Here is a 26,211-nt window from a genome sequence, read left to right on the forward strand (position 1 = left end):
AATGATGGGTCTCATTCTCCTAATTCTGAAAGAGCCTTGAATATGGCACTTTTTAAAAAAAATCTCAGGGCTAGGACGAAGGAGACGTTACTGGGGCCTGCTCGAGGAAATCGACGAATAACAGGATGGTTGTGATCGTGATCGTGACCAAATGACACATGATGAATTACTTTAATTAAGTAGTTTAATTAAATAGTGATGATTTCTACATAAGATTATTAAATTATGTTTGTTTCAAACTGAATTCCTTTTTAGGTACACACATATAATTTTGTATGTGATTTTGTTTTATTATTTTTAATTTACAAGGATCTTTCATGAAAAAAAACTGTTAATTTGAAAATGATACTTAGAAGTAAGTTCCTAGAGCATCAATCTTTGTATCTGAGTATAAAGATTATGTTTGTAATTTATTTTAGTAAAAAATACACTATAAAAATTTCTTAAAAATATCCTTTATGTTAGGCTTTTAAATGATTATTTAGAATAAAATTACTTATGCTTTATTCCCTCCTGTTTTTGATATAGGATATTGCAGACCCATTTTTTGCTTATTGTAAGCAGCACGCAGATAGACTAGACAGAAAATGGAAGAGAAAAAACTATTTGGCACTACAGTCCTATTGTAAAGTGTCTTTAAAAGAGAGAGAGAAACAACTCTCACCAGAGGCACAGGTATGAAATTCATGCTGAAACTCATTCTCCGCCCCCTCCCCAAGGTTATGAATTTTAAATCTCATACGTGTTTTCAATGAAATGTGAATTATAATTATGAAATTTGGTTACTTAGGATATGGATTGTCAGTAAGGTACATGTAGAATACAGGTTGTGATGACATATTTTGCTCTTTATCTAGTCAATGGAACAGCCATTTGTAAAGCGTATTTCTAAATACATAGAAGCATTAACTTAGACAAGATTATTTTACTGCTGCAGGGCATTGACCACATTCTCCTTCACAACCCTCTTCCCCAATCCCTCCACCCTGTCTATTCTAGTATTCATTTAGGCTAGGAAATTTGTCAGCTTGTCTAGCATTTAAAATTTATTTCTGTGTGAAATAACATTTATGGAGATAATTGCATTCACTGAGAGGAGAAATTCCTGCCTAATCAAATCAGTTTCTCAAACTCTGATCATAGATTAATACTGTTTTTATTAGGGGAAACCTAATTTGTTTTAATTTTTAAAATCAAAGTTTACTTTTGTGAATAGATTTAATTTTCCTTGATAGAGACTTCTGATTATTTTTACTTTCTTTTACCATGGATGTAAAAATTATTAAAAGTTAGATGTTCCATTTTTGTATCTTTTAAGATTTGTATAATTTTCTTTTTTTTTTAATAGGCAAGGATCAATGCCCGGCTTCAGCAATATCGTGCCAAAGCAGAGCTAGCTCGATCCACAAGACCCCAGGCCTGGGTTCCCAGGGAAAAGCTGCCCAGACCACTCACTAGTAGTGCTTCAGCCATTCGTAAACTGATGCGGAAAGCAGAACTCATGGGAATTAGTACAGATATCTTCCCAGTGGATAATTCAGATACTAGTTCTAGTGTGGACGGAAGGAGAAAACATAAACAACCAGCGCTCACTGCTGATTTTGTGAATTACTATTTTGGTCAGTATAGATACAGTTTTATTCATACAGAGAACAATTTGCTACTGAAGATAATTTGAAATGCTGTCAAATTTTAGAATTTGTTAGTCCTGTTTTATATATAAAGTAATGAAATGCTAGACTCATGTTTTTGTCAAGAGATAAAAGTGTTTACAATAGTGTAAACTTTTTTTTTATGTGATCATCTCTATGCTAGCTACTTCCATTGTATATCATATATTCTTTCTTTCACTAAAGTAAAATTGGATATTTAATTTAAATAGAGAGAAATATGCGCATGATTCAAATTCAGGAAAACATGGCTGAACAAAAGAATATAAAGGATAAGTTAGAGAATGAGCAAGAAAAGCTTCATGTGGAGTATAATAAGGTAAGTTGGTTGCCAAGCAATATAATACAGTCTTGTCACTGTGTGTGGGTGTGTGTGCGCGCGCGTGAGAACCTATAGCATTTATATTTATGTTTTCTTTTGAAATTCTTCTGGAGTTTTTAGGGTCTTTCTGTAACTTAGTCCAGTTGTCTTCATTATTATCATATTGAGGCACAGATTTGAGATCTTTACATGTATTAATTCATTAATGTAGTTTACAAAATTGTATAACTTTCAGAGAGAAAACTGATTTATCACTTCTGCATGATAATGAGATTTCATGGGTTTAATTTCCTACTTAGTATATGAATAAATTAGTCAGACATAACACCAAGTTCTCATTCTACCACTAAACAGGCACATCTGCTTATTACTATTATCCCAGTTTCTCATCTGTAACCATTTTTTTTTCACCAAACAACTTTGCTTATTCCATCTATCCCAGCTTCTCTTCTGCAATTATTTTTTTCACCAAAGACACCTTTGCTTATTCCTCTATCCCAGCTTCTCTTCTGTAACCATGTTTTTCACCAAGTCTAAGAGTCAGTTTTATTTTTCTTTGCCAATTTACTTGCTTTCGTTTATAATATGTATGGATGAGATCATTTGGTAATTGAAGTTCATTTTTGTATTTATTTTGCTTAGTGGGTTACCATATCTCCAGTCTCTATTTTTGATTCTTCCCCAAAGGAATAATGCCCATGTTAGATTTCTTTTTTAACTATTTTTAATGATGAGGGAGATAAAAAGTACATGTATAAAAGCAAGATAATGACTGAAACTTCAGGTAATAAATATAGTTACTTTGTAGCTGGTATTATGTTAGATAAGATTTTAAGTGATGAAAATTTAAGTGATAAAAGTTGTTTTTTGGGGGGGGGCGTCACACCTGGCTCTGCACTCAGGAATTACCCCTGGCAGTGCTCAGGGGACCATATGGGAAGCTGGGAATTGAACTAGGGTTGGCCGAGTACAAGGCAAACGCCCTACCTGCTGTGCTATTGCTTCAGCCCCAAAGTGATAAAAGGTTTAAGTGATAAAAAGTTAGTTTTTAAAAATCAGTCATGCTGTAATGACGAACACTGGATTAGGTTTGAAAATCTGAATATTCTTAATAATTTTATAATCTGGATCTAGTCACAAAACCCCTGATGCCATTTATCTTATTGGGAAAAAGATGACAGTGTTTTGGTAGAGTTATAAAAATTACATAGTAAATGTAACAGGATACATAAATGTAGGTATTATTATCATTAATGACGATGCTAACAGAAGAGCATACTTTTATTAGTGCTGCTTAAATTACTAGTGCTGCCTATTTCAGATATTGTGTGTAACTTAAAGTATTAAAATATATAGACTATAAAAATACTGTATATTATTGATAACTTTTTTACATTTTATATATGTTACTCAGCATTTTTTGTCATTTATTTGATTTATTTACATTGTAGCTCTGTGAATCTTTAGAAGAACTACAAAACCTAAATGGCAAACTTCGAAGTGAAGGACAAGGAATATGGGCCTTACTAGGCAGAATCACAGGGCAGGTTAGTTTCTTTCCAATTGCTATTTTCTATTTTTGCTCTTTTTTATCAATTTTCCCACATCAGATTTTTGGTACAAGTGTCACTTTGCTAACTGAAGAATTCTGAGTTAATTAGGGCTAACTAATTCTTTGGGATTGGAAGCTTAGCCTGTGAGTACCTGCAGCTTCATTTGGCTGTCTTAATAGTAATCTTGTTTGTAATTTTTTTTTTTTTTACTTTTTGCTCTGACTAACCTATCATTTGTAGTGAAGTTAAGATATGAAGCATGAATTTACTTCAGTCTCATTCTTTTCTCTAATTTGAATAGTTTTGGATTCTTTAATTCATATCTTTCTGTTCTGTTCTTAGGGTTTTTATTGAGTTTTTCTTTCGAGGGGAGGGATGTAAGATTTAAAAGAAAAACTGAGAGATTAATATTCATGTTGATTTGGTTTTGAACTATGAAAAGATAGTTATTTAAATTTTAATGGTAAAGTATAATTTTTCTTTTGTAGTGCCAGTTGTTACAGTTATGGGAGAATTTGCTTTATCATTGAGTTTTTTTAAGCTGCTAAAGGTCTTGGTGTTGAAAAGAAGCATTGCCAATTAAATTTCTTTGAATGATTTATTTTTATTGTACTGCATATATAATTTATAAAGTCAAATTTACTTAAATTATTTTAGTTGTTTCTTGGTGTGGAGTCTCCCAGGCAGTACTCAGAAGGCCAGTGGCATTCTTGTTCACTGGGCCAGACAGTTTGGTGCTCAGGCCCAAGCAGTACTGGGATCATACCACCTTCTTGGCTGTGTTTGGGAACTTCTACTTCCTGTCAGTTCCCAGGGCATCTAGTCTGTTGGGGATCGAACTTAGCGCCTCACATATGAAAGGCAAGTGTTCAGTGCATTAATCTATCTCCCAATCCTTGGTTGCATTTTTTCAGGGTGATGGGTTCTCACTGTATTCCTGTCACTATGAAAGCTGTTTTATTTCTGAAGGAGGCTTTTCAGAAAACAACTCTATTTTACTTGTTGTAGAGGTTTATAAAAAGTCAGATTCATCATCCGAACTGTATAGATATTGCAATTACAATTATAATTATATAGATATTACAATTGTATAGATTTTACAAGCTATGCTTACTGGTAACTATTGTGTTTACTAGCTTTGTAGGTCTTAATTTTGTGTCTTATGTGGAGTGATAGCACAGCGGGTAGGGTATTTGCCTTGTACGTGGCTGACCGGGCTTTGATTCCTTCGTCCTCTCTTGGAGAGTCCGACAAGCTACTGAGAGCATCCTGCTCCCACAGCAGAACTGGCAAGCTCCCCATGGCGTATTTGATATGCCAAAACCAGTAACAACAAGTCTCACAATGGGGATGTTACTGGTGCCCACTCGAGCAAATCGATGAACAGCAGGAGGACAGTGCTATAGGACAGTGATATATTAATGTGTAATAGAATATATTTTTTGATTTTTTTTTTTGTTTTTTGGGCCAACCCATTGGTGCTCAGGAGTTACTCTTGGCTCTGCACTTAAGAATCACTCCTGGTAGGCTTGGAGGAATCATATGGGATGCTGGGGATCAAATCCCAGTCTGCCTCATGCAAGACAAGCTCCCTGTCCATTGTACAATCTGTCCTGCTCCACACAATATAATTTAAAGGGTGAGAATGCATAGTTGCTTATGGAAAATTGACCTTTGTTCCTATTGATAAGTTATTAAAGGGTTTTTTTAACTTTAAATATTAAAAATTATTAATTATATTTATATTATAATTAATATTATTAATATTAATATTAAACCCATATTAAACTATGGGTTTTAATATTTAAAGAAGAAATGTTGATGCCAGCCTTTTAATGTTTGCCAAACTAACATTATCTTTGGCTTGATTTGAAAGTTAATCTCATAAGGATATCCTGTTTAGTGTGAAACATATTTTAAGAGGACATTTTTATTATTAAATTTTTATCAGAAGTTTATGACTTTCCTTGTGCAAATGTAAAAAACGAAAAAGTGGAAGTAGAATTCATTTGTACTGCTTTGATGACACTTTTTTCCAGTTGGTTGAACAGATGCTGGCCCAACGGGCCCCTGAGAAATGACTTTGATCGATAGTTGCTGTCTGAGAAGCCAGTATAGTATAGATTAGTGGAAACCCTAAGAGAATCTCATTTGCTTTGTGGAAAGTTTGGTCCAATAAGATAATTTTTCTAATTAACCTATGGAACACCAGTGTAGCTTGGATGTTGAGGAAAATGAATGGCTTTAATATTAGTTTTGCCAAATGTGCTATACTTTTTTTTTTTCTTTTTTTCATGTAACTACTTACCTGTTTGCCCATGTCCTTTAGTATGTGAAACTTAAGTCAGGTCTAATTTTCATAATGTTTTAGTGTTCCTCTGTAAGTGATGGAAGTATTATTATAGGTTTTTAAAGGTTGTAATTCTGGGACAGAAACTAATTCTAATACCTTTCTTTATAAGAATAATAAATAGTAAAAGATTTCCTATTTATAATCCCTGCACAGTTGACTTGTGCCAGAGGAAAATGTTGCTTTATTTTTCTTCTTTAAAACTATGTAAACTACATTTGTTCAAATCAATAGAAGTTGAATATACCAGCAATTTTGCGAGCACCTAAGGAGAGAAAACCAAGTAAAAAAGAAGGAGGCACCCAAAAGACATCTATTCTTCCTGCAGTGCTTTATAGGCAAGTAATTATGATAGATCAATATTGTACACCTATGAACTGATATTTTAGCAATGAATGTTGTATATATTTTTAAATGAATTATTCTAATCAGAATTTAAGTTCCATTTTAAGATTTTAATTGAATGTGAAGTTCAGTGTAAAGTGTTTTTATCAGAGATACTTTTCAAGTTGAATGATAGAGAAGTGAACTTACTCATTGTATAATGACAAGAAAAATGACTTGTATTCTGGGAATATATCTACATAAGCTCCAATTCCGGGATGAGATATGGGAAAATTACTATAATGATTATTTTCTAATGTTGGAACCAGTATGTTACGTAAACAGGTGTTAATAGTTTATTTTATATGAATGAGCTTTAGAGTTTTTCCTATTTTTTTTTGTTTTGTTTTTTGTTTTTTTGTTATATTTATTTATTGAATCACTGTGGGAAAAGTTACAAAGCTTTCAGGTTTAAGTCTCAGTTATACAATGATCAAACACCCTTCCCTTCATCAGTGCTTATTTTTCACCACCAAAAACCCCAATATACCTTCCCTCCCACCCCTCCCGATGCCTGTGAGGCAGATGATTTCTACTTAACTCTCTCTCTACTTTGATTACATTCATTATTTCAACAAAAGATGCACCATTACTCATTACTGTTTAGAATTTTCCCCCAACAATCAGAACTGCTAAGAAGGCATTGTGAAATAATTTGTTTTCTTCTATAGCCGGTTATGAGAACCATATGATGTACCATATGAACCATATAAACCATATAAGCTCTGAGGCGGGGGGGAGAGGTGGAAGAGAGAGATACCCTTTCCCTCCCCCATAGACAATTCATTTTTATGCCTCAAGCTGCCGGGCTCTGGATTAAGTCCTTGTGCCTCTGGGGCCTTGGCTGTGCTGGAGAGTCGCTCATGGGGGGCAACTCGTGACCTCAGTAGGTCGTGAAGGAGAGTTTTTCCTGTGTTTTTAAATAGCGATTGGTATCATTTCACACATTCAGAATCTGTTGCCTTTGTGTTGTAGTGGTTAATGGATAAAAGATTTAGATTTGAGTTAAGGTTTAAATTTGAGTCTGTCTATATTTTCTTTCTTTTCTCTATTCTTTAGTTGTAATAATATTTTTTTCTTCACTATTTGACTCATATTTCACCATAAATGTAATTTTATCTAATGACTTAGACCTATTCATAAATTGATTATGATACTACTTTTTCCATATATCTGATTATATTAAGTGAAAAAGGGTTAGAAGAGCTGTACTTACATGAATGTAGATTGATATATATGTGTGTGTATATATATATATGTACATATATATATATATATCCTGAGTTTGATTTATCTGCCCCTCTCGGAGAGCCCAGCAAGCTACTGAGAGTATCTCACCCACACGGCAAAGCCCGGCAAGCTACTTGTGATGTATTCTATGTGCCAAACACAGTAACAACAAGTGTCACGATGGAGAAGTTATTGGGCCCGCTCAAGCAAATCAATGAACAATGGGAGGATAGTGCTACAGATTATTTACAAACAGAAATACTTCCCACAATTTTTTCATAAATTGCAACACTAGCAAGGATAATAGTTTAGGAAATTTTAATTTTTGTTGGTGGTATTTTGCATAGGTAGTAGCAAAGAACTTCCTTGAAATGCTGGAAAAGTCCTGTGATACAGGAAATGTTTTGTGATACAGGGTGGAGACTAGTATGTCTGAAGTCCAATTTTTCAAAATTGACTCATTTGTATCACTAGCTTGCACTTAGGACTACAATCATTTTTATTTCAGTTTTTTTTTTTTTTTTACAAAATGTTTTCTAGTCTAAGCAACTTTGAGACCAAGTGTTGGTTGTCATGCGTTTGTATGTATGAATCCTTCTCTTCTCAGAAAAACTGGTCTTTTTTCCCTCCCCAAGTATTTGAAAAATTAAACATCATTTCATTTTATGCATGAATGATCCTTCTGGGTTCTCAGCATTTCCCTTATTTTGGAGGGAGCAGGGAGGTTTGGGCCATACCCAGTGTGCTCAAGATTTCCACCTGACTATGTGCTCAGGGAACACTTCTGGCTGGGCATTGGGAACCATACTGGGTGCCAGGGATTGAACCCAGGTTTGCCATGTGCAAGTCAAGCACCATACCCTCTCTACCGTCTCTCAGTTTCGCGTTTTTCTCACTTTTACACTTCCAATTTGAATATACGCTGGATTTTCAGGTCTAGAATTCTTTAAGTAGTTAAATTGCCTTTTTTTTGATAAGAAAAAGATATTCCTTAAAAAACAAGATAACAAAGAAAAACTTTTTAAAAAATATCAACTGTTCTATTATTAAACTGATTTTGATAAGAGACTTATTTTCACATGTGGTTCATTTACACATTGAAACAACTTTGAAAAGTTTATAATTACAAATATCAATAAAATATTTTTGTGTTGTAAAACTCTCTAATTTTTGAAAATTTGTTTATTACACATATCTCAAGGAACAATTGAACTAACATTAAATGATTCTAAAATTCTAGTTTGACTTAATCTTTTAGTAGATAAGAGTCCTTTAACTATACTGCATTATGTTGCTCCAAGCCTACTCGGAATTGGGCCGAGCATCCTCCACCCAGATCCTCCAAGTTCCAGTAGGCGGGGGTCTCACCCTCCAGCTGCCCCCCTGGCGCCATGTGATCCCATCAACGGCCAGGACTCAGAGACTATAAAAACCAGCTCCCGGAAGAGAACATTTTATTACGACATCTTATTATCTCATTCCTACTTTGGACAAACTGGCAGGCTACCGAATGTAACCTGCCCACACGGCAGAGTCTGGCAAACTCCCCGTGGCGTACCCAATATGCCAAATACCAGTAACAATGATGGGTCTCATTCTCCTAAAGAGCCTTGAGTATAATCTCAGGGCTAGGATGAAGGAGACGTTACTGGGGCCTGCTCGAGGCAATCGACGAATAACAGGATGATTTGTGATTGTGATTGTGATAGAATCTAAAATAAAGTCATTTTTTCTGTCCTTAAAAAAAAAAACTTTGACTATAGGTATATTTAAATTTATGCCAAATTCAAATTTCCTAGATTCTGAAAAATATCTATTTAGAGCTAAAATCTGTTGACATTATAAATACACTATGAATACATACAGCGATTTCAGTGAAAGTAGTATTTCGGCACTTTCTGTCTTGTCACCCACAGTTGCTCACACCTGCTCCCTTGGAGGGTGCAGCCATTGTCCTTGACTGTATGGGGCACACTCTCTCTTTTGAGTCATTGCCTCTCACCTACGATTTCTAATTCCTTTGCTATGATGCTTTATTTTTTTTGATAAATAGTAGTCACTCTGGAATATCTCTGTCTTCTTATATTTCCAAATATAGTACTATACCGCCCTTAAATAATATATTAGAGATATATACATACATCTATGTATACTTGTGTATATATAATAGATACATATGTATTTTTTGCTAATCAAGATCAAATTTTAAAATTTAAAAACGTTGTATAAATTTACTTTTACTATGGCAATTTTTCTAATCCTTTATTTGGCACCTTTATTCCAGTTGTGGAATTTGTAAGAAGAACCATGACCAGCATCTTCTTTTATTATGTGATACCTGTAAACTCCATTACCATCTTGGATGTCTGGACCCTCCTCTTACAAGAATGCCACGAAAAACAAAAAACAGTTACTGGTAAGTATAGTGGAGGAAATTTGAATGTTAAAACTGGTTTATTGTTCATAGTTTCTTTCATCTGTATAGGATGAAGTAAGTATATTTCTTTGTGATAGTATTTTGAACTTATTTTTTTCTTCCTATTTCTGCTATTCTTTTGGGCCTTCTAGATGACCCTCAAGAAGCCCAGAGGCTTCTCCTGATGATTTTTCACTGGGTCAGCAGTGAAATTTTTTTAGTGAGGATGCACTGCTGCTAATGCCCTGTGATGTCAAAAATTGCCTGGGCTTATTTGGTGATGTTTTGGAGCCTCCAGGGTCAGTGGTGCCCTATGAAGCCACACCTGGTAATACTTGGTGAATTCGTTTTGGCCCCGTGCACCCTGGTCTTAGCTCATTTTTGAATTAATTTTTTATTAGAACTTTTGCAACTTTATTGAGGTATACTTGACAGTCTAATATTTATATTGCTGATAGACTTGATTGTATGTTATATGTCATTAAGACATCTATTATCTCATATAATTGTCATGTTCCTTTTCTTGGTGAGGACAATTAGATACCAATACATATTTGAGTCTAGAGAAATTATATGGAGGGTAAGGCCTTGCACACAGCCAACAAGGTTTATGGTCTCCTGAATACAAAGCCAGGATATTATAATATTATGAATACATCGGTTAAAAAATTTTGAGACATAAATTTTAAATCAATTGAGTATGTTTTAATGTCTTGATGATGGATTTTTCTTTCATTTGTTGTGGGGCTGCTTGCTGAAGTTCTCTTAGTATGTGGTGCTTAGAATTGAACCCAGGGCCTCCAGCTACATCACTGGCTTACCAGTGGCAATGTATGATTTTCTTTTGCTTTATTAAAAGGCATTCTCAAACGCCTCCTTTTGAAATTAAATTTAACAAGGTGTGCTTTCATAGCCATTTCTTCATATTCTATTTATTATTTTGTTTTTTGCTATTTGTGTCGGGCCACACCTTGGTGTATTCAGGGCCTACTGGTTCTACACTCAGGAATCATTGCTCATGGTGTTCAGGAGATCATATGGGGTAGCAGGGATCAAACCTGGATAAGCCACTTGTGGCTCTGTATTGTCACTCCAATACAGTGCCCTCTTATTATCTCTCTGGCCTGCATACATTAATTTAAATTCATTATTGTATTCTGAATTAATGTCATTGAGGTCTTTTAGTATTAAGCTTATCTATTCCTTGCATATCTAGAAACATTTTATGTATGCTTCTAAATTATTACTCATCTGGGCATATTGAATTACTGCAGGCTTTCCTTGCGGGAGGGGTGGTGGTGTGCCTTTGGGTTGCACCTGGCAGTGCTCAGAGATTACGGTTGCCTCTGCACCAAGGGATCACTCCTAGTGGGGCTCAGAGTGCCCTATGCTTTGCTGGGAATCGAACCTGTATTGACTGCTTACAAGGTAAATGATTTATCCATGTCCTACCTCTCTGCCTCCAAATCACGATAGGTAGCTGACAAAAGCTTATGGTTATTTACAATTTTAGTTTTTCTTCATTTTTATTGAAGGGAATGACAGATTTTCAAATTGTAATGAGTCAATTCCTTATCGTAATAGTGTAGTACATGGGAGAACTTTGAAATGAACATGAATGATCTGTTTACATGTTGCCTTTCTGATTTTAGAAGACAATGAACCTTGCATTTATGAATGCAAGATTATCTGTCCTTAAATACATTTGTACTGCCTCTCTGGTTCTCACAGTTCAATTTTGGATTAATCCTCCAGCTCCCCCCACCAATCTGTGTTGCATATATGTGGCATTTTCCATTACATCTATTGCTTATGTTCCTGGTACTATGTTGGAAGTTTGAAATTGACCATAGTTAATAATCATAAGATGAAATTGGAAAGTGCTAAAGGTAATCTCTTCAAGTTAAATTTCTGTAGTCCACTGGTGTACATTCCTGAGTGTCTTCAGTTTCACTAGCTTTTTAAATGCTATACAGACCCATGATAACGATGCTTACTACTATATCCCCTTAAGTATTGCTAACTGGAATTACTGTGCAGCCTGTTATCCGCTTCTCACATACTTATATAATGTATTTTGTTTATTCCACTATTCTAAGCCCCTTCTTTTCAGCTTTTTCTTCCCATATCTGTACTTCTTTCGTGGAGTATTTGTTTTTTTTTATTCTGTATGATATGTGTTTGTCTCACTTTTAGTTTATGTGACTTGTTTCTTTCTTGTTTAGTTTTTTCTAAATATGTAATCTTACATACAGGTTTATATTGTTTTGAAAAACAAGCTTCAGATGAATTAATAAATAGTAAGTGGTCACTATATTACAGGTTTTCTTTTTTGGTATATTCAGCATAACTTGTCATTATGATAAAAAGATACAGACACAAAATTACAAACTTTACTCTTTGCTCTGACAAAGAGTAAAGTCATAGTCCATGGGTTACTTTGATTTTTAAATGTTGCAGTGTCTGTTTTTTAAGGGAAATCATAATCTTTAAAGGGAAACTGTCTAACTACAGGGCCCATCCTGTTCTTCACTTTTTGTAGAAATTGTATTCTTCAGATGCATTATAGAAATCATAGCTAATATTAGAAGACAAAAATAAAATGAAAATTTCTATTTTTTCTTGCATAGGCAATGTTCAGAATGTGACCAAGCAGGGAGCAGTGACATGGAGGCAGATATGGCGATGGAGACCTTACCAGATGGGACCAAACGGTCCAGGAGGCAGATTAAGGAACCAGTGAAATTTGTTCCACAGGATATGCCCCCAGAACCAAAGAAGATTCCTATAAGAAACACGGTAATTTATTTCTTGTTCAACATTATCATCATCCAAATTTTAGGCCAAAATTTAAGAGGTAATAAAAGCAAAGAGTGAGTAAATACCTAAAGAGTCAAAGAAACATGTATGTTGTTATTCTTAAATGTGTATTATTGTACATTATAATATATCATACCTGAACATTTATATTTCACATATTCAACTTGAGCATAAAATAATGGACACCGGTGGGATGAGTGGAGTCTATTGATGTACTTCAAAAATAGAACATTTTCAAAGCCTCACAAGAGCCCTGTAAATCACTCAGTAATCACACCCCCATCCTTCTTGTGCAGAGGTCTCCTCTTTCTTCAACTTTATATTTCTCCTCTTCTTTTTTGTATTACCATGTGCCTGGAAGCTCTACCAACCTAAAATCATTTTAAATAAAAATGAGTGCAACTTTTCTGTTATATGAATAGCATGAATTTCTGTTCAAAACTCATGATAGTTGGCTTATGCAAGAATTCCTACGGGAGAAATATTTAGCCAGGCCGCCACATTTCAAAAACTTCACTCTCCTTGAGGGAGATATAAAGATATTTTTATGGTTTGTTGTTATCATTTATGTTATTTGTTACAGGCTTTTAGAGTTATTTTTTTAAGCTAGGTTTTCAAAAGTTTTTTTTAATTATAGTGATTGCCTCAATTATCATGACCTATAAGAGTCATTACTAAAATAATAAATTTTAATTTATGTATTTCATTGTGAGTTTCCAAAGAAAGCGTGTTGGAGCGTTAGGGACTCAAGCTTCCGGTGATCTAGAACCATTCCCCTGGTTGGCCCACGGTGATAGGCAGGTGGTGGTGGTGTAGGGCGGGGGAGGGGGTGGGCAGAGAAACTGGACACCAGGCTGGTTGGTAGTCAGTTTATTTCTCTTTCCTTCCCAGCGAAGTTCAACCTCTCCCCTTACAGCACAATCATAGGCGTAGTTTTGGTCATAGTGCCAGTCATCATAGTTCTATCCTCCTTGTCTCCTTGTAGACCTCAAAATCCTCTCCTTCTTTATATCTTCTTCCTCGTCTCATCATAGTCTCATAGTCCTTCTTTCCTCTTACAGCTTAGTTATATAACTAAGGGTGGGGGTACACACAGGTGGGGTTGAACATTGTCATAATAACAAACAAGAGGTAAAGCCACTCCTTCAGGAGAAGTTCTAGGAGATTAACTCAAGGACAAAAATCTCATTTTAAGGTTCAGCACTCCAGATTACTAGGAGGTCCGCTGAAGGGCAGGATTCCATCCAGGGTGTATTGCTTTATCCTTTCCTCAGCTAGTAATCCATTTAACCAATCATAGTAAATATGTTTCTTATAATATTTCTAGCATTGTAGCACTGTCCTCCCGTTGTTCATTGATTTGCTCAAGCGGGCCCAGTAACAGTAACGTCTCCCATTATGAGACTTGTTGTTACTGTGTTTTGCATATTGAATATGTCACGGGTAGTTTGCCAGGCTTTGCTGTGTGGACGAGATATTCTCGGTAGCTTGCCGGGCTCTCCAAGAGGGGTGGAGGAATCGAACCCACCTCTGCCACACCGGGTGCACGCAAGGCAAAGGCCCTGCAGCTCTGCTGTCGCTCCATTCATATATTTCTAGTCATTTTTATGGACACAGTAAGAGATACATTAATCTTAAAGGTTGGCTCTTACTGAGGACACCTTGCTATATTTCCAGGCCAGACATAAAAGAAAGAGAAAGGCAATATAGGATTATTAGTACCTGGTGGAAATGGGTGTGCCTCAGGGGCACTGTTGTGGAGTAACTCAATAAATCTAAGCTCCTGTGGGAGGAGCAAGAACAACCCAATGTTATGGAACATTTCATATTCCATATTTATACCTATATCAATTATGCTGCCTTGCATGCAGCCAACATGGCTGACCCGAGTTCCATTCCTCCGCCCCTCTCGGAGAGCCCGGTAAGCTACCGAGAGTATCTGGCCCGCACGGCAGAGCCTGGCAAGCTCCCCGTGACGTATTCGATATGCCAAACACAATAACAACAAAGTCTCCAATGGAGATGTTACTGGGCCCACTCGAGCAAATCGATGATCAATGGGAGGGCCTTTACCTTTACCTTACCTATTACTATTTTATATACTAAAATTTATATATTAAATATCATTTGCAAGAGAGAAAATTTATACAAATTAAGTTCATATTATGTATTAAGTATTATAAAGGTAAAGGCCCTCCCGTTGATCGTCGATTTGCTCGAGCGGGCCCAGTAACGTCTCCATTGGAGACTTTGTTGTTACTGTGTCTGGCATATCCAATACTCTCAGTAGCTTGCCGGGCTCTCCAAATGAAGTATTATATTTCGTATTTATTGAGTTTCATATTTAAAATACTTTTTTTAATTTTTCAATTTTATTTTCACAAAATTACTCACTATAATTGATTACATTCAATATTTTATCACCAATCCCACCACCATTACACTTTTCCACTGCTATTGTTTCGAATTTTCCCACCACCACTCAAGCCTGCCCCACAGGCAGATGCTAAATAATTTATAAAATACTTCACAATCGTGATCATGATCATCTTGTTGTTCGTTGATTGCCTCGAGCAGGCACCAGTAATGTCTCCTTCGCCCTAGCCCTGAGATTTTAAAAAGTGCCATATTCAAGGTTCCTTCAGGGTCAGGAGAATGAGATTCATCAAGTACTGGTATTTGGCATATTGGGTACACCATGGGAAGTTTGCCAGACTCTGCCGTGTGGGCCGGTTACATTCGGTAGCCAGCCAGGTTGTCCAAAGTAAGAATGAGATAAAATGTCTTGAGGCTACAAATGCGGCCACGCGCTTCTGGAAGCTGGGTTTTATACTCTCTGGGTCTTGGCCGTTGATGGGATTACCTGGGGCAGTTGGTGGGTGTGACCCCTGCCTATTGGGAGATGGAGGATCTGGGTGGAGGATGCTCAGCTCTGATCCGAGCAGCCTTGGAGATCTCAGTCCCGGGACCCGCATGCCTATGTTCCTCTGCCAGTACCTTCATGCATGTGGAGAGTGGTCTCAGCATGGTTGTGGCTGGTTCTAGAGGTCTTAGGCTGCTGGGGCTCTGTTTAGGGATAAAATATTTATTGAGATAAAATTATTTTTGAGAGCAGCCAACTAAGTTATTTAACTCAGTATTGTGTTTGGGGCTTATTTAAAACTTAGATGGTAAATCTGAGAATTGTTCTTTTTAGATGACTGAGATAGTTAAATTTTGGTGCTCTAAACTAATGGACTTAAAGTAATTTTATTTGTAATTCCCACAAGTTTAAGAAGCATTTTAAAAAATTTGTAAGCATATTTTATTTACAAATGCACTAGAGGGAATTTATATAATTTTCTCATTTATTTTTGGGTCTCCCAGAGCAGCACAAGAGGCCCAGATGCTGCTCCCTGTGATTCTTGGCCAGCAACCTCAGACTGGCAGCAGTTCAGTGCAAGGCCCCTGTACAGCCAGGGATTTCTTGGGCCACACTCCTGGTACTGGAGGTCTCCAGGGCCACATGGGATTGCCAGGGCTGCAGACCACAGTGTTCAGATACCATGTGGTGGCAGGATTGAACCGGAGTCAGGGTACATGGTAGGCATGAGTACTTACCACTGTACTATCTCCTGACCCTCAATTTCTTTATTTTCAGTAATTGATTGTTTTAGATGACTAAAATAGTTAGATTATTGTGCTCTAAACTGTTCGACTTAAAGTTGTTTTATTTGTAATTCCCACAAGTCTTTTTTTTCTACTCCTAAATTATTTTCTGTAACAATTGGTTTTGAGATCTGCAGCTATTCTTAAGATATCAGAGAAATGCTGTTTTGTTTCTTCTTATGCCCTTGTATATAAGGAGTATCCCTTGTGAAACTTTTAAACTTTATTATTTTCAAGAAATTCTTAGGACCAGTGTTATCTTTAATGTGGAGTTATAGAGTAGAATTTTGCGCATATTATAATAGTAATTTATGTATCGTTTAGCATTACTTCCGATTAAGAGGCTCCTTTAATAACTAAGATAAAAGAGGATCTTTTAATAACTTAATAACTTAAAATTCCTTCTGTTCTTTTTCTAATTTATCTGTTTGCTTCTGTAGACAGGAATTAGGGAGCTTTAAAATTTTTAATATTGAACTATTCTCTGTTTTTTTTTTTTTTTTTTTTTTTTTGGTTTTGCATATACCACAGTAGTGCTCAGGATTTACTCTTGGCTCTGTGTTCAGGGATTAGTCCCGTTGAAATTCAGAAGACCATTTGGTATGTCAGGGATCAAACCCCATAAGGCCATGTGCAAGGCGGGTACCTTGCCATTGTGCTCTCTCTAGCTCCCAACCTATTCTTTTTGTCTTAGTCTTTGTCTTTTTGTTAAATAAAAAATTGTGGGTTTCTTACAGATATTGACCAATAAATAAGAAAGTTTCCAGGGTCAGTAATTTTAGTAATTGTGGTATGATTATTTTCTCATTTGAGAAATTGAATATATATTTAAGCTCTGGTAAATGCTGCTGTTCAGAAAAAAATGATTGTTTTCTCATTCATTTGTTCTATTTTGTTTTTTGGGCCACAAGTGACTGTGCTCAGGGCTTATTTCTGGCTCTGTGCACTGGGATTGAGCGCGGGTGAGTCACAAGTCCAGCTCCCTACCCTCTGTACAGTCCCCTCCAACCTGCTGCATATCTATACTTCATCCAGTTTGTTTGTGTTTTTTTTAATCAAAGAGCTGCTGTTTAAAAAAGAAAAAAAGATACTCCCCCCCCCCCGACACACAAACACATACAACACACTGTGACATAGATTAGTGTGCATCTAGCTTTGGAAATGGGGTTCTAGAATAGCATTTCTTAACCCTTTTGTAGCCTCCTTTCCAGCTATGTTCCTCCCTTGGGCCCCTCCTGTTTTGCCTCCTAATATTTTGCCACTGCCTTCTACTTGCATGCTATTCACTTGTGGCCACTTTGGAATTTCCTGTGGGCCTAAAAGGGGTCATATGTCCTCCAACTGACGCTGTTCTAGAGGTCATAGATTACATGTATCATGCTGGGGGAAAAGGCAGCTGGGATAGAGAAGGGACCATTAAATAAATGATGCGTGGAGGGCTCACTTGAGATGGGAAATGTGTGCTGACAGTAGACTGTGGACCAAACATGATGAACACTTAGTATCTGTATTGCAAACCATAATACCAGAAGGAAGAGAGAGAGTAAAAGGGAATGTGCCTGCCATAGAGGCAGGGGGTAGGAAGGGGTGGGGGTGGCGGGAGGGATATGGGAACATTGGTTGTGGAGAATGGGCACTGGTGGAGAAAGGGGTACTCACTCATTGTCTTACTGAAATGTAATTACAAAAGTTTGTAAGTCTGTAACTGTATCTCATGGTGGTTCATTAAAAAACATTTTTTAAAAAAATTACATGAATCAGACACCATGGCTGTTTGTTTAAATATAGAATTAGAAGCTGCTTGGCTGGAATGATGACCCAGCTTTGATCCCAGGCAGTGCAAAAAATTCCTGAGATCCTTCCAGTACCGATCCCTGAGTGCAAAGCCAGGAATAAGCTTTGAGTACTGCTGGGTGTGGCCTCAAATCAAAACAAAACGAATTAATAGCAGCAGCTCTGTAATTACATCAATGACATGTGTATATGAGCCACCTGAAAATATATATTTTGTCATTCTTCATTGTTCTCCTTTATTTTATCCCTGAGCCCTGCTAGGAATGATCCCGGGGCAGAGTCAGAAGTAAGCCCTGAGCACTCAGGTATGGCCTAAAACAAACAAAAATTCAAGAGAATATTACTTCCATAAAGAGTCTGAATGTAGAGAAGCATATGTTGATTTTCTTTCATATATATATTTTTCTAACTAGCCATTCCAAATATTTATAACAATTTACATCTATTCTTTGGTGATTAGGCAATGAATGTGTTTTATTTGTTGACTTTAATCAGTTTTGAGTGGGCCCATAGATTCCAATCGTTGTTCTAATACTTACTTTTTACCAAATAAAGCAGTTATTACACTTTTTTCAACTGATGTGCAGTTTCCTTTTACGATGGCCAGAGACTGCAACAGGAATAGAACTATTCTTTTTTGTTATTTGAATATTAGAAATATTTCATTTTATTCAACTCTGATTTTCAATAGAGATTTCTAGAAATTTAAAATGAACATACATATTTTGAGATCTATTTTGAGTAGATTCAGTAAGATACATTTTCAGGACAGGTTGGTAGTTCCTCTATTACTGTCTTCTCTTATATTTTTTCTACCTATTATAGTTAAAAATAGTTAATCAGAGAAGTTAACAAGAAAAAGTTATTGTATTAAAGAGATATTCATAAAAAATAAGTCTTTTCTAAGAATGAAAGCATAGTATTTTCAGAAAATTCCCCTCGTATACAAACATAAAGTTTCTCGTTTTATATTTTAATATTATGTCATCAAACCCAGAATCACACACATGCAAGGCAAGTGCTCTACCTCTGAACCAGGTTTATACTACACCCCTGTTCCAGATGGTTAATTTAGAGTTTAGTGGAGAGCCTGCATAGACTGTGAGTGAGAGCTAATGGAAAGATCCACAAAGCTGCAATTTGAAAAAAACAAACATTTGAAACAAGTATTCCCATGATATCCTGAACAGTGCCCTCCACTTACTTGTTTCAAAACTGTTGTCACTGCACTTAGACCCAGATAGTCAGGGCCACTGTGGGAAATTTTAAGATTTCAGAGGCTTATATGAGGTGGTAGTAGTGCTGATGGTATATGCCCGTTCGACCATGCATAATCTAGAGACGTACCTAATACTTGGTACACGGTAGCACTGTAGCACCGTTGTCCCATTGCTTATTGATTTGCGCGAGTGGCACCAGTAACATATCCATTCATCCCTGTTGCATGCTAGTGTAGCCCTATGGCTTCTGCTCACTCCAGGAACATGAAGTGAGACTTATTGTTACTGGTTTTGGCATATCGAATACGCCACGGGGAGCTTGCCAGGCTCTGCTGTGCGGGCGGGACACTCAGGGTAGCTTGCTGGGCTCTCTGAGAGGGACGGAGAAATCAAACCTGGGTCAGCTGCCCTAAAAATAATGCTTGCAGACCTCATCTCTTGTTCCTTTCTCTTTCCTCCTCCAGGACTACAGTATTACCTTTTTCATCCATTTTCTTCTAGCATTGTACAAGGCATGCAATTAAGTTCTTGGTTGAATAGTTAAAATGAATCACCAATAGAATGAAAACAGACAGCAACTTGAAGAGTTGTAAAATAGCAAATGAATAACCTTAATTATTCAGGGAAGGTGAACCTGTATTTTTTGCAGACTCAGCAATATTTAAAATACTGAGAGGGCTAATTCCTTTCATAGCATGCGAAAGACAAGTGAGTCCTCACAGTGTTTGCCATATATTTCAGTAAGTCTCAGGGGTTTTTTTTCCCTCACCTTCTTTTCTCTCCCCACGTTCTTTCTTCTGTCTTTATTATGTCCCATTAATCTCCCTCTCAATAATATAGCTCCCTTTTATTTCTATTCTTTTTTCTTTTTCCTAACCTCTCTTTCTCCCTCTCTCTCTCCCTTTCTTCTCCCTCCTCTTTCTCTCTCTTCACTCTCTCTTTTTTCTGCCCCTCTGCCTTTCTTCTCCCATCTTTCTTTTCCTTCTCCCCTTTTTCATTGGAAGGACGACACGGGGTAAGTAAAGAATCTTAAATTATGTATTTTTATGGCAATACCACTGAATATAGAATTTTTCTCATCGAATACTTTGGCAAAGCCATTTTTTTCTCATAACCTTAAGTAATTGTCCCGTCAGAATATCTATAATTTATTCGTTGTCAGTATCTCAGAAGTCAGCTTTGATATAATCTCTGTTTTAGTGGATGAATTTTTGCTGTTGGCTCCATACATTCAATGTGTAATACTAAATTACTTTATAAAATAGTATTTTCATATGTCTAACTATATGTTCGTGGAAGAGGCGGTGCTACACGCATAGCCTGTAGTAATAGTTGGGGATAATTTTTAGCACATTATTTTATTGTAGAAATGGAAATCTTAGGTTTTAGGGACTGAAATCTCATTTATCATAATATAATTCAACTTCTATTATACTAGGAGAATTGCTTTTCTTCAGCTGTAAGAAAGTCTTTTTTGAGAGGGAAGTTAATTTATTTATGTACTTAGCCCACCGTTGAACATAAAATTCTTTATTGTTTTCATTTGATTTCTATATTATTGTGTTAAATTTTTTTCTTGAATTTTATGTTGTGTGGCTTTAATCTTTATTATAATATTTCCTATTTGCTCATTTCAGATATTATCTTTCCTTACACTAAGTTGTCTTTGGCATTAAGTTAACACAACTTTGTAATCTTACTGACCTTGTGGGTAGCTGTTGCTCTCTTTTAACCAGTGATGATATACATTCACTGCCTAACATCAGTAATTCATTTTGTAATTTTATAAAATTTAAGGCATGAGACTTATTTTTACAGCATTTCTAATTCCGTAATTATTTTATCCACTTTGATTTAGCTAATTTTATATTTATTCACAGCACTTCGCAAATTGTGTTTTTTTTCTTGGGTAAACTTGTCCTCAGAGATTAGAAGAGTCAGTACACTGTTTATGTACGTCTTTATTTAAATTTGTCCTGTTTGACTCTAATTTGATTACCTATTTGGCCCAGGGATGTAGTTCAGTGGTAGAGCACTTACCATGCATTTGTGTGATCCTGGGTTTGATGAAGTAATATTCACTGTATCACTGTACCACTGTCATTCCATTGTTCATCGATTTGCTGGAGCGGGTGCCAATAACGTCTCCATTCATCCCAGCCCTCAGATTTTAGCAGCCACTCCTTACTCGTCCTTCCCAGTAGTGCCATATTGGAAGCTCTTTCAGGGTCAGGGGAATGAGGCCCATTATTGTTACTGTTTTTGGCACATCAAATATGCCAAAGGGAACTTGCCAGACTCTGCCATGCAGGATGGATACTCTCGGTAGCTTGCTGGGCTCTCCGAGAGGGACAGAGAATGTATATAAGAGAATACAAGCAAGTATGTTAAAACCAAACACGTGTGTGCTGCTTTAGGTACATCAGTGGGCTAGACTCTTTTTTTTTTTAATTTTTTTTTATTAGTGAAACACCATGAGGTACAGTTGTAGATTTACAATTTTTTGTTCTTGGGTTTGATTATACAATGATCAGATACCCATCCCTCCACCAGTGTCATTTTCCACCACCATGGATAATGTCCCCCCACCCCCATCCCCCCATCCCGCCCTGCCTCTGTGGCAGGGCAATCCCCTGTGTTCTCTCTCTCCTTTTGGGTGTTGTGGTCTGCAAAAGAGGCATTGAGTGGCAAACATGTTCAGTCCATAGTCCACTTTCGACATGCATCTCCCCTCCTGGGAGGATCCTCCAAACACCCTTTATTTGGTGTCCCCTTCTCTATCTGAGCTGCCCTTTCCTCTAGAATGCCCGACTGGCCACTAAGCTATGGAGTGGGCTAGACTCTTAAGAGGTCTTGTGGCCGATTTGTGGCCACTTGCTTCTGGGAACTTTGTTTTATAGTCTCTGGATCCAGAGAAATGATATTAAAATATGAAATGAGAACCTTTATCTTACTTTAAGATAAACTTTCAGTTATAGTATACAGAAATATAAATTTGAGTCCTACCTTTTTAAAAGTTGTTGAAATTATGGTCAGTTGCCTATTCATTTTTTTTTTTAAGTAGGGGACTCTCAGTGGTCCTCAGGACACGTTGGGGCCCCACCTGGCAATATAGCCATTCATTGCCAGCCCCTGTGCATTTCCTAGACCACTCCAATGATGATCTAAGGGCCATGATGCTGGGGATCAATCTGGGGTCAACTGTATGGAAACTCTGTTCTATCTCTCCAGCCTTAGTCTTTTTTTTTTTTAATTTTTATTAGTGAAACACCATGAGGTACAGTTGTAGATTTACACATTTTTGTGCTTGGGTTTCGATTATACAATGATCAAATACCCATCCCTCCACCAGTGCCCGTTTTCCACCACCATGGATCCCAGTATCCCTCCCACGCCCATTCCCCCCATCCCAGCCTGCCTCTGTGGCAGGGCATTCCCCCTTGTTCTCTCTCTCCTTTTGGGTGTTGTGGTCTGCAAAGGAGGCATTGAGTGGCAATCATGTTCAGTCCACAGTCTTCTTTCAACATGCATCTCCCCTCCTGGGAGGATTCTACAAACACCCTTTATTTGGTGCTCCCTTCTCTATCTGAGCTGCCCTTTCCCCTAGAATGCCCGGCTGGCCTCTAAGCCATGGAGTAATCCTCCTGGTACTGATCTCGGCTTTTCTTGGGTATTAATCTCCTATTTTGTTACTTTATGTCCCCCAGATGAATGCAATCTTTTTATGTCTATCCCTCTCTTTCTGACCAGCCCTAGTCATTTGTGTGAGTACTTTGATTATATTTTTTCTTAAGTTGAGTAATTCTCTATGTTAGTCAGAATTGACTCATTGAGAATTTAGATTCTTTTTTCTCCTACCCTAGTCTTGAACCATGAGCTGGTTAATTTTGTGTCACATATATCAATTGGACCACTAATAATGTGAAACACTGAACATTAGATGCTGAATAGAACACCAGAGTGAAGGCATGTTCTATACCCCCTGAGCACTGTGGTGATAGCATCAGTCCTCAAAGCAGTGTATTTAAAGAGAGAAGTCTAGAGAGATAGGTATCACATGAAAGGAGTGATAGAAATGAAAGGGGGACAGACAGAAGATACAGCCTGCTTTAACTATCATCCTAGATTCTTTCCTGCTCCTCCTCACTAGTTTGAACTTTTTTCTCCAAAATTGAGGATTGCCAGTGCCAGTCTCACACTTATATCTATTGCTTTGAAAATTATATATATATATATATATATATATATAAACATTTTATTTTCTCTGTAGCTCTCTTTAAAGTAAATTGAAAAGTGAATATCAACTATGGGTCCTAAAATAAGACTCTTATATTTAAGAACACTTTTGATTGGAATTGAGATTTTTGGTTTTGGTTTTTGGACCATAGCTGGTAGTGCTGGGGAGGGGGAGCTGTATCTTGCTCTGTGCTCAGGGGTTACTTCCAGTGGGGCACCCTGTGGACCTGGGACTCCTGCCTTTAAAGCATGTGCTCTAGCGGTTTGAACCATCTCCCTGATGCTGTAGTTGAGATTTTGAGGGATGGAAACAATATGTGACTTTATTTGTATGATTCATCTTAATTGTATTACTATATTACATAGATAATTATTCATCTAACCACTTGTTATCTGCAGACTCACAGTGAATAGGAGCTGTCCTGTTCACCAGTGTTTATCCGCTTCCTACTACAGTTAGTTTGTTGTAGGTACTTAGTATTTCACAAATGAATTATTTCTGCCTTCAGCTCAGTCTTCATCCGTATCCTGTTCACTTTGGGAATAAAGAAACTAGACCCTCATTAGTGAGTGAATTGGTCCCCTTATACTTATATATTTATCATATTTCACTTGTGAAACTACAGAATTGTAAAGGTGGCTAGTGATACTTCTGTTTAAGTACCTTGTTACTTAGACTTTTTTTCCTGCACTTTCTATGTAGAAACTTTTTACTTGCTTTTAGGCAAGGAAATTGCTTTTGAAGAAAAGATAAATTAGCTTATCTGTGTCCCTTTTGAAGTTACTTTAAAATGATGTTTGTAGTTTGGGGCATACTTTCTAATAACTTTAATGTAACTTGAAAGCTTTCAGATTTTCTTCTCATTTTCTTTACCACTGTCATCTAGTGACTTTTCATCTTTTATACAAATACCAAAGGATTTGTTGTACCTATCTTTCCATAGTTTTTCTTTTTTTAAAACACATTCATCATTTTCTGCTCTCTTTGAAGTTGCCAGATCTTTCTTCCTGTCTCATACATTTTTATTTTGTTTTATATATCTCTTCTTTTTGAAAAACAAATGCAATGAAGTCAGAATACTTTGATTGAAAACATAATTTTTCAAAATGACTCCTTTATTGATAATTATTTTAGTAATGGATTTAAATACATGGTTAAATCTGTTTTACACTTAGCATGTTAGACCAAAGTATAAGTCTTCCAAGTATCAGTTTTTAAGAATTATTTAAATAACTTAATTTAACTATCCCTAAAATAGCGTTTTAAATTAATTTTTCACATAAACAATGTAGTGTATTGTTTAACAAGGATAGAGATAAAGTTTTAAAATTTGAAAATCTGAAATGTTGTTTGAAATGTTGTTTCCTAGAGATAATACTTGTAAGGCCACCTTGAATGTGGCCAGATTTCAATCACTAGCACCCCAGAAGGTCCCTGAGTATCACTAGGAGGGATCCCTGAGCACAAAGTTAGGAGTAATCACTGAGTATTGCTGGGTGTGGCCAAAACCAAAAAAATTTCTAAAATGTTAAGTATAAAATGTAGAAATATTATTTTTATATACCGGGCTGGAGCGATAGCACAGGGCTGGAGCGATAGCACAGCGGGTAGGGCGTCTGCCTTGCACGCAGCCAACATGGCCGACCCGAGTTCGATTCCTCCGCCCCTCTCGGAGAGCCCGGCAAGCTACCGAGAATATTCGATATGCCAGACACAGTAACAACAAAGTCTCCAATGGAGACGTTACTGGGCCCGCTCGAGCAAATCGATGATCAACGGGAGGGCCTTTACTTTACTTTACTTTACTTTACTTATGTGTAACTATAAATTGGCATGTATATTTTTATATTATCACTATCACTATCACCCTGCTGTTCTTCAATTCACTCGAGCGGGCCCAGTAACGTCTCTGTTTGTCTCTGTCATGTGCAAGTATAGCCCAGTGACCAGTTGGGGGCTCCTTCAGGGTCAGGGGAATGAGGACCATTCATTGTTACTGTTTTTGACATATCGAGTACGCCATGGGTAGCTTGTCAGGCTCTGCCGTGCGGGCGGGATACTCTCGGTAGCTTGCTGGGCTCTCCGAGACAGATGGAGGCTTTTGGGGAAGTCTCTAATCACCTTTACAGGTGTTCCTAGTTGGGCATACAGGCAGATATGATACACTCAGTAGCCTGCCGGGTTCTCTGAGAGTGAGAACTAGAGAATAAGAGGTTGCGTGGCCGCAAATGACCTGCGCGCTTCCGGGAGCTTGATTTTATAGTCTCTGGATGGCTATTGATGAGGTTACACGGCAGTTGGTGTGTGTAACTCTCTAGCTACTGGACGGTGGGGGAGCTGGGTGAACTGAACTGAGCAGGCTTGGAGATCTCAGCCCCGGATCCTGCACACCTGGGTTCCTCTGCCGGTTCCTCGTCCATGTGTGTGGAGAGTTGTCTCAGCATGACTTTGGCTGGGTCCCGGAGGTCTTCAGCTGTCGGGGCTCTGCTCGGGGCGAAGAGGGAAACTCAACCCGTCCTCCTCCAAGGGAGGTGAGGCAGCCAGGCATGGGGGCAGGAGACTCATAT

The 26,211-nt window shown here is 37.1% G+C and overlaps 1 protein-coding gene across 2 annotated transcripts in view; it reads left to right on the forward strand.

The window, feature by feature from the left end:
- PHF14 (PHD finger protein 14) overlaps nt 1–26,211 on the forward strand; it is a 167,474-nt gene that overhangs the window by 47,446 nt on the left and 93,817 nt on the right. For both annotated transcript variants that reach the window (XM_056118060.1, XM_056118061.1), the window contains exons 8-14: nt 529–675; nt 1,349–1,619; nt 1,883–1,989; nt 3,444–3,539; nt 6,130–6,233; nt 9,794–9,925; nt 12,556–12,724. In XM_056118060.1, the coding sequence (XP_055974035.1) occupies nt 529–675; nt 1,349–1,619; nt 1,883–1,989; nt 3,444–3,539; nt 6,130–6,233; nt 9,794–9,925; nt 12,556–12,724 (1,026 nt within the window). The remainder of the gene's footprint in view (nt 1–528; nt 676–1,348; nt 1,620–1,882; nt 1,990–3,443; nt 3,540–6,129; nt 6,234–9,793; nt 9,926–12,555; nt 12,725–26,211) is intronic.

This window comes from Sorex fumeus, unplaced genomic scaffold, assembly GCF_029834395.1.
Source record: "Sorex fumeus unplaced genomic scaffold, SorFum_2.1 ptg000037l, whole genome shotgun sequence".
Lineage (NCBI taxonomy): Eukaryota > Metazoa > Chordata > Mammalia > Eulipotyphla > Soricidae > Sorex > Sorex fumeus.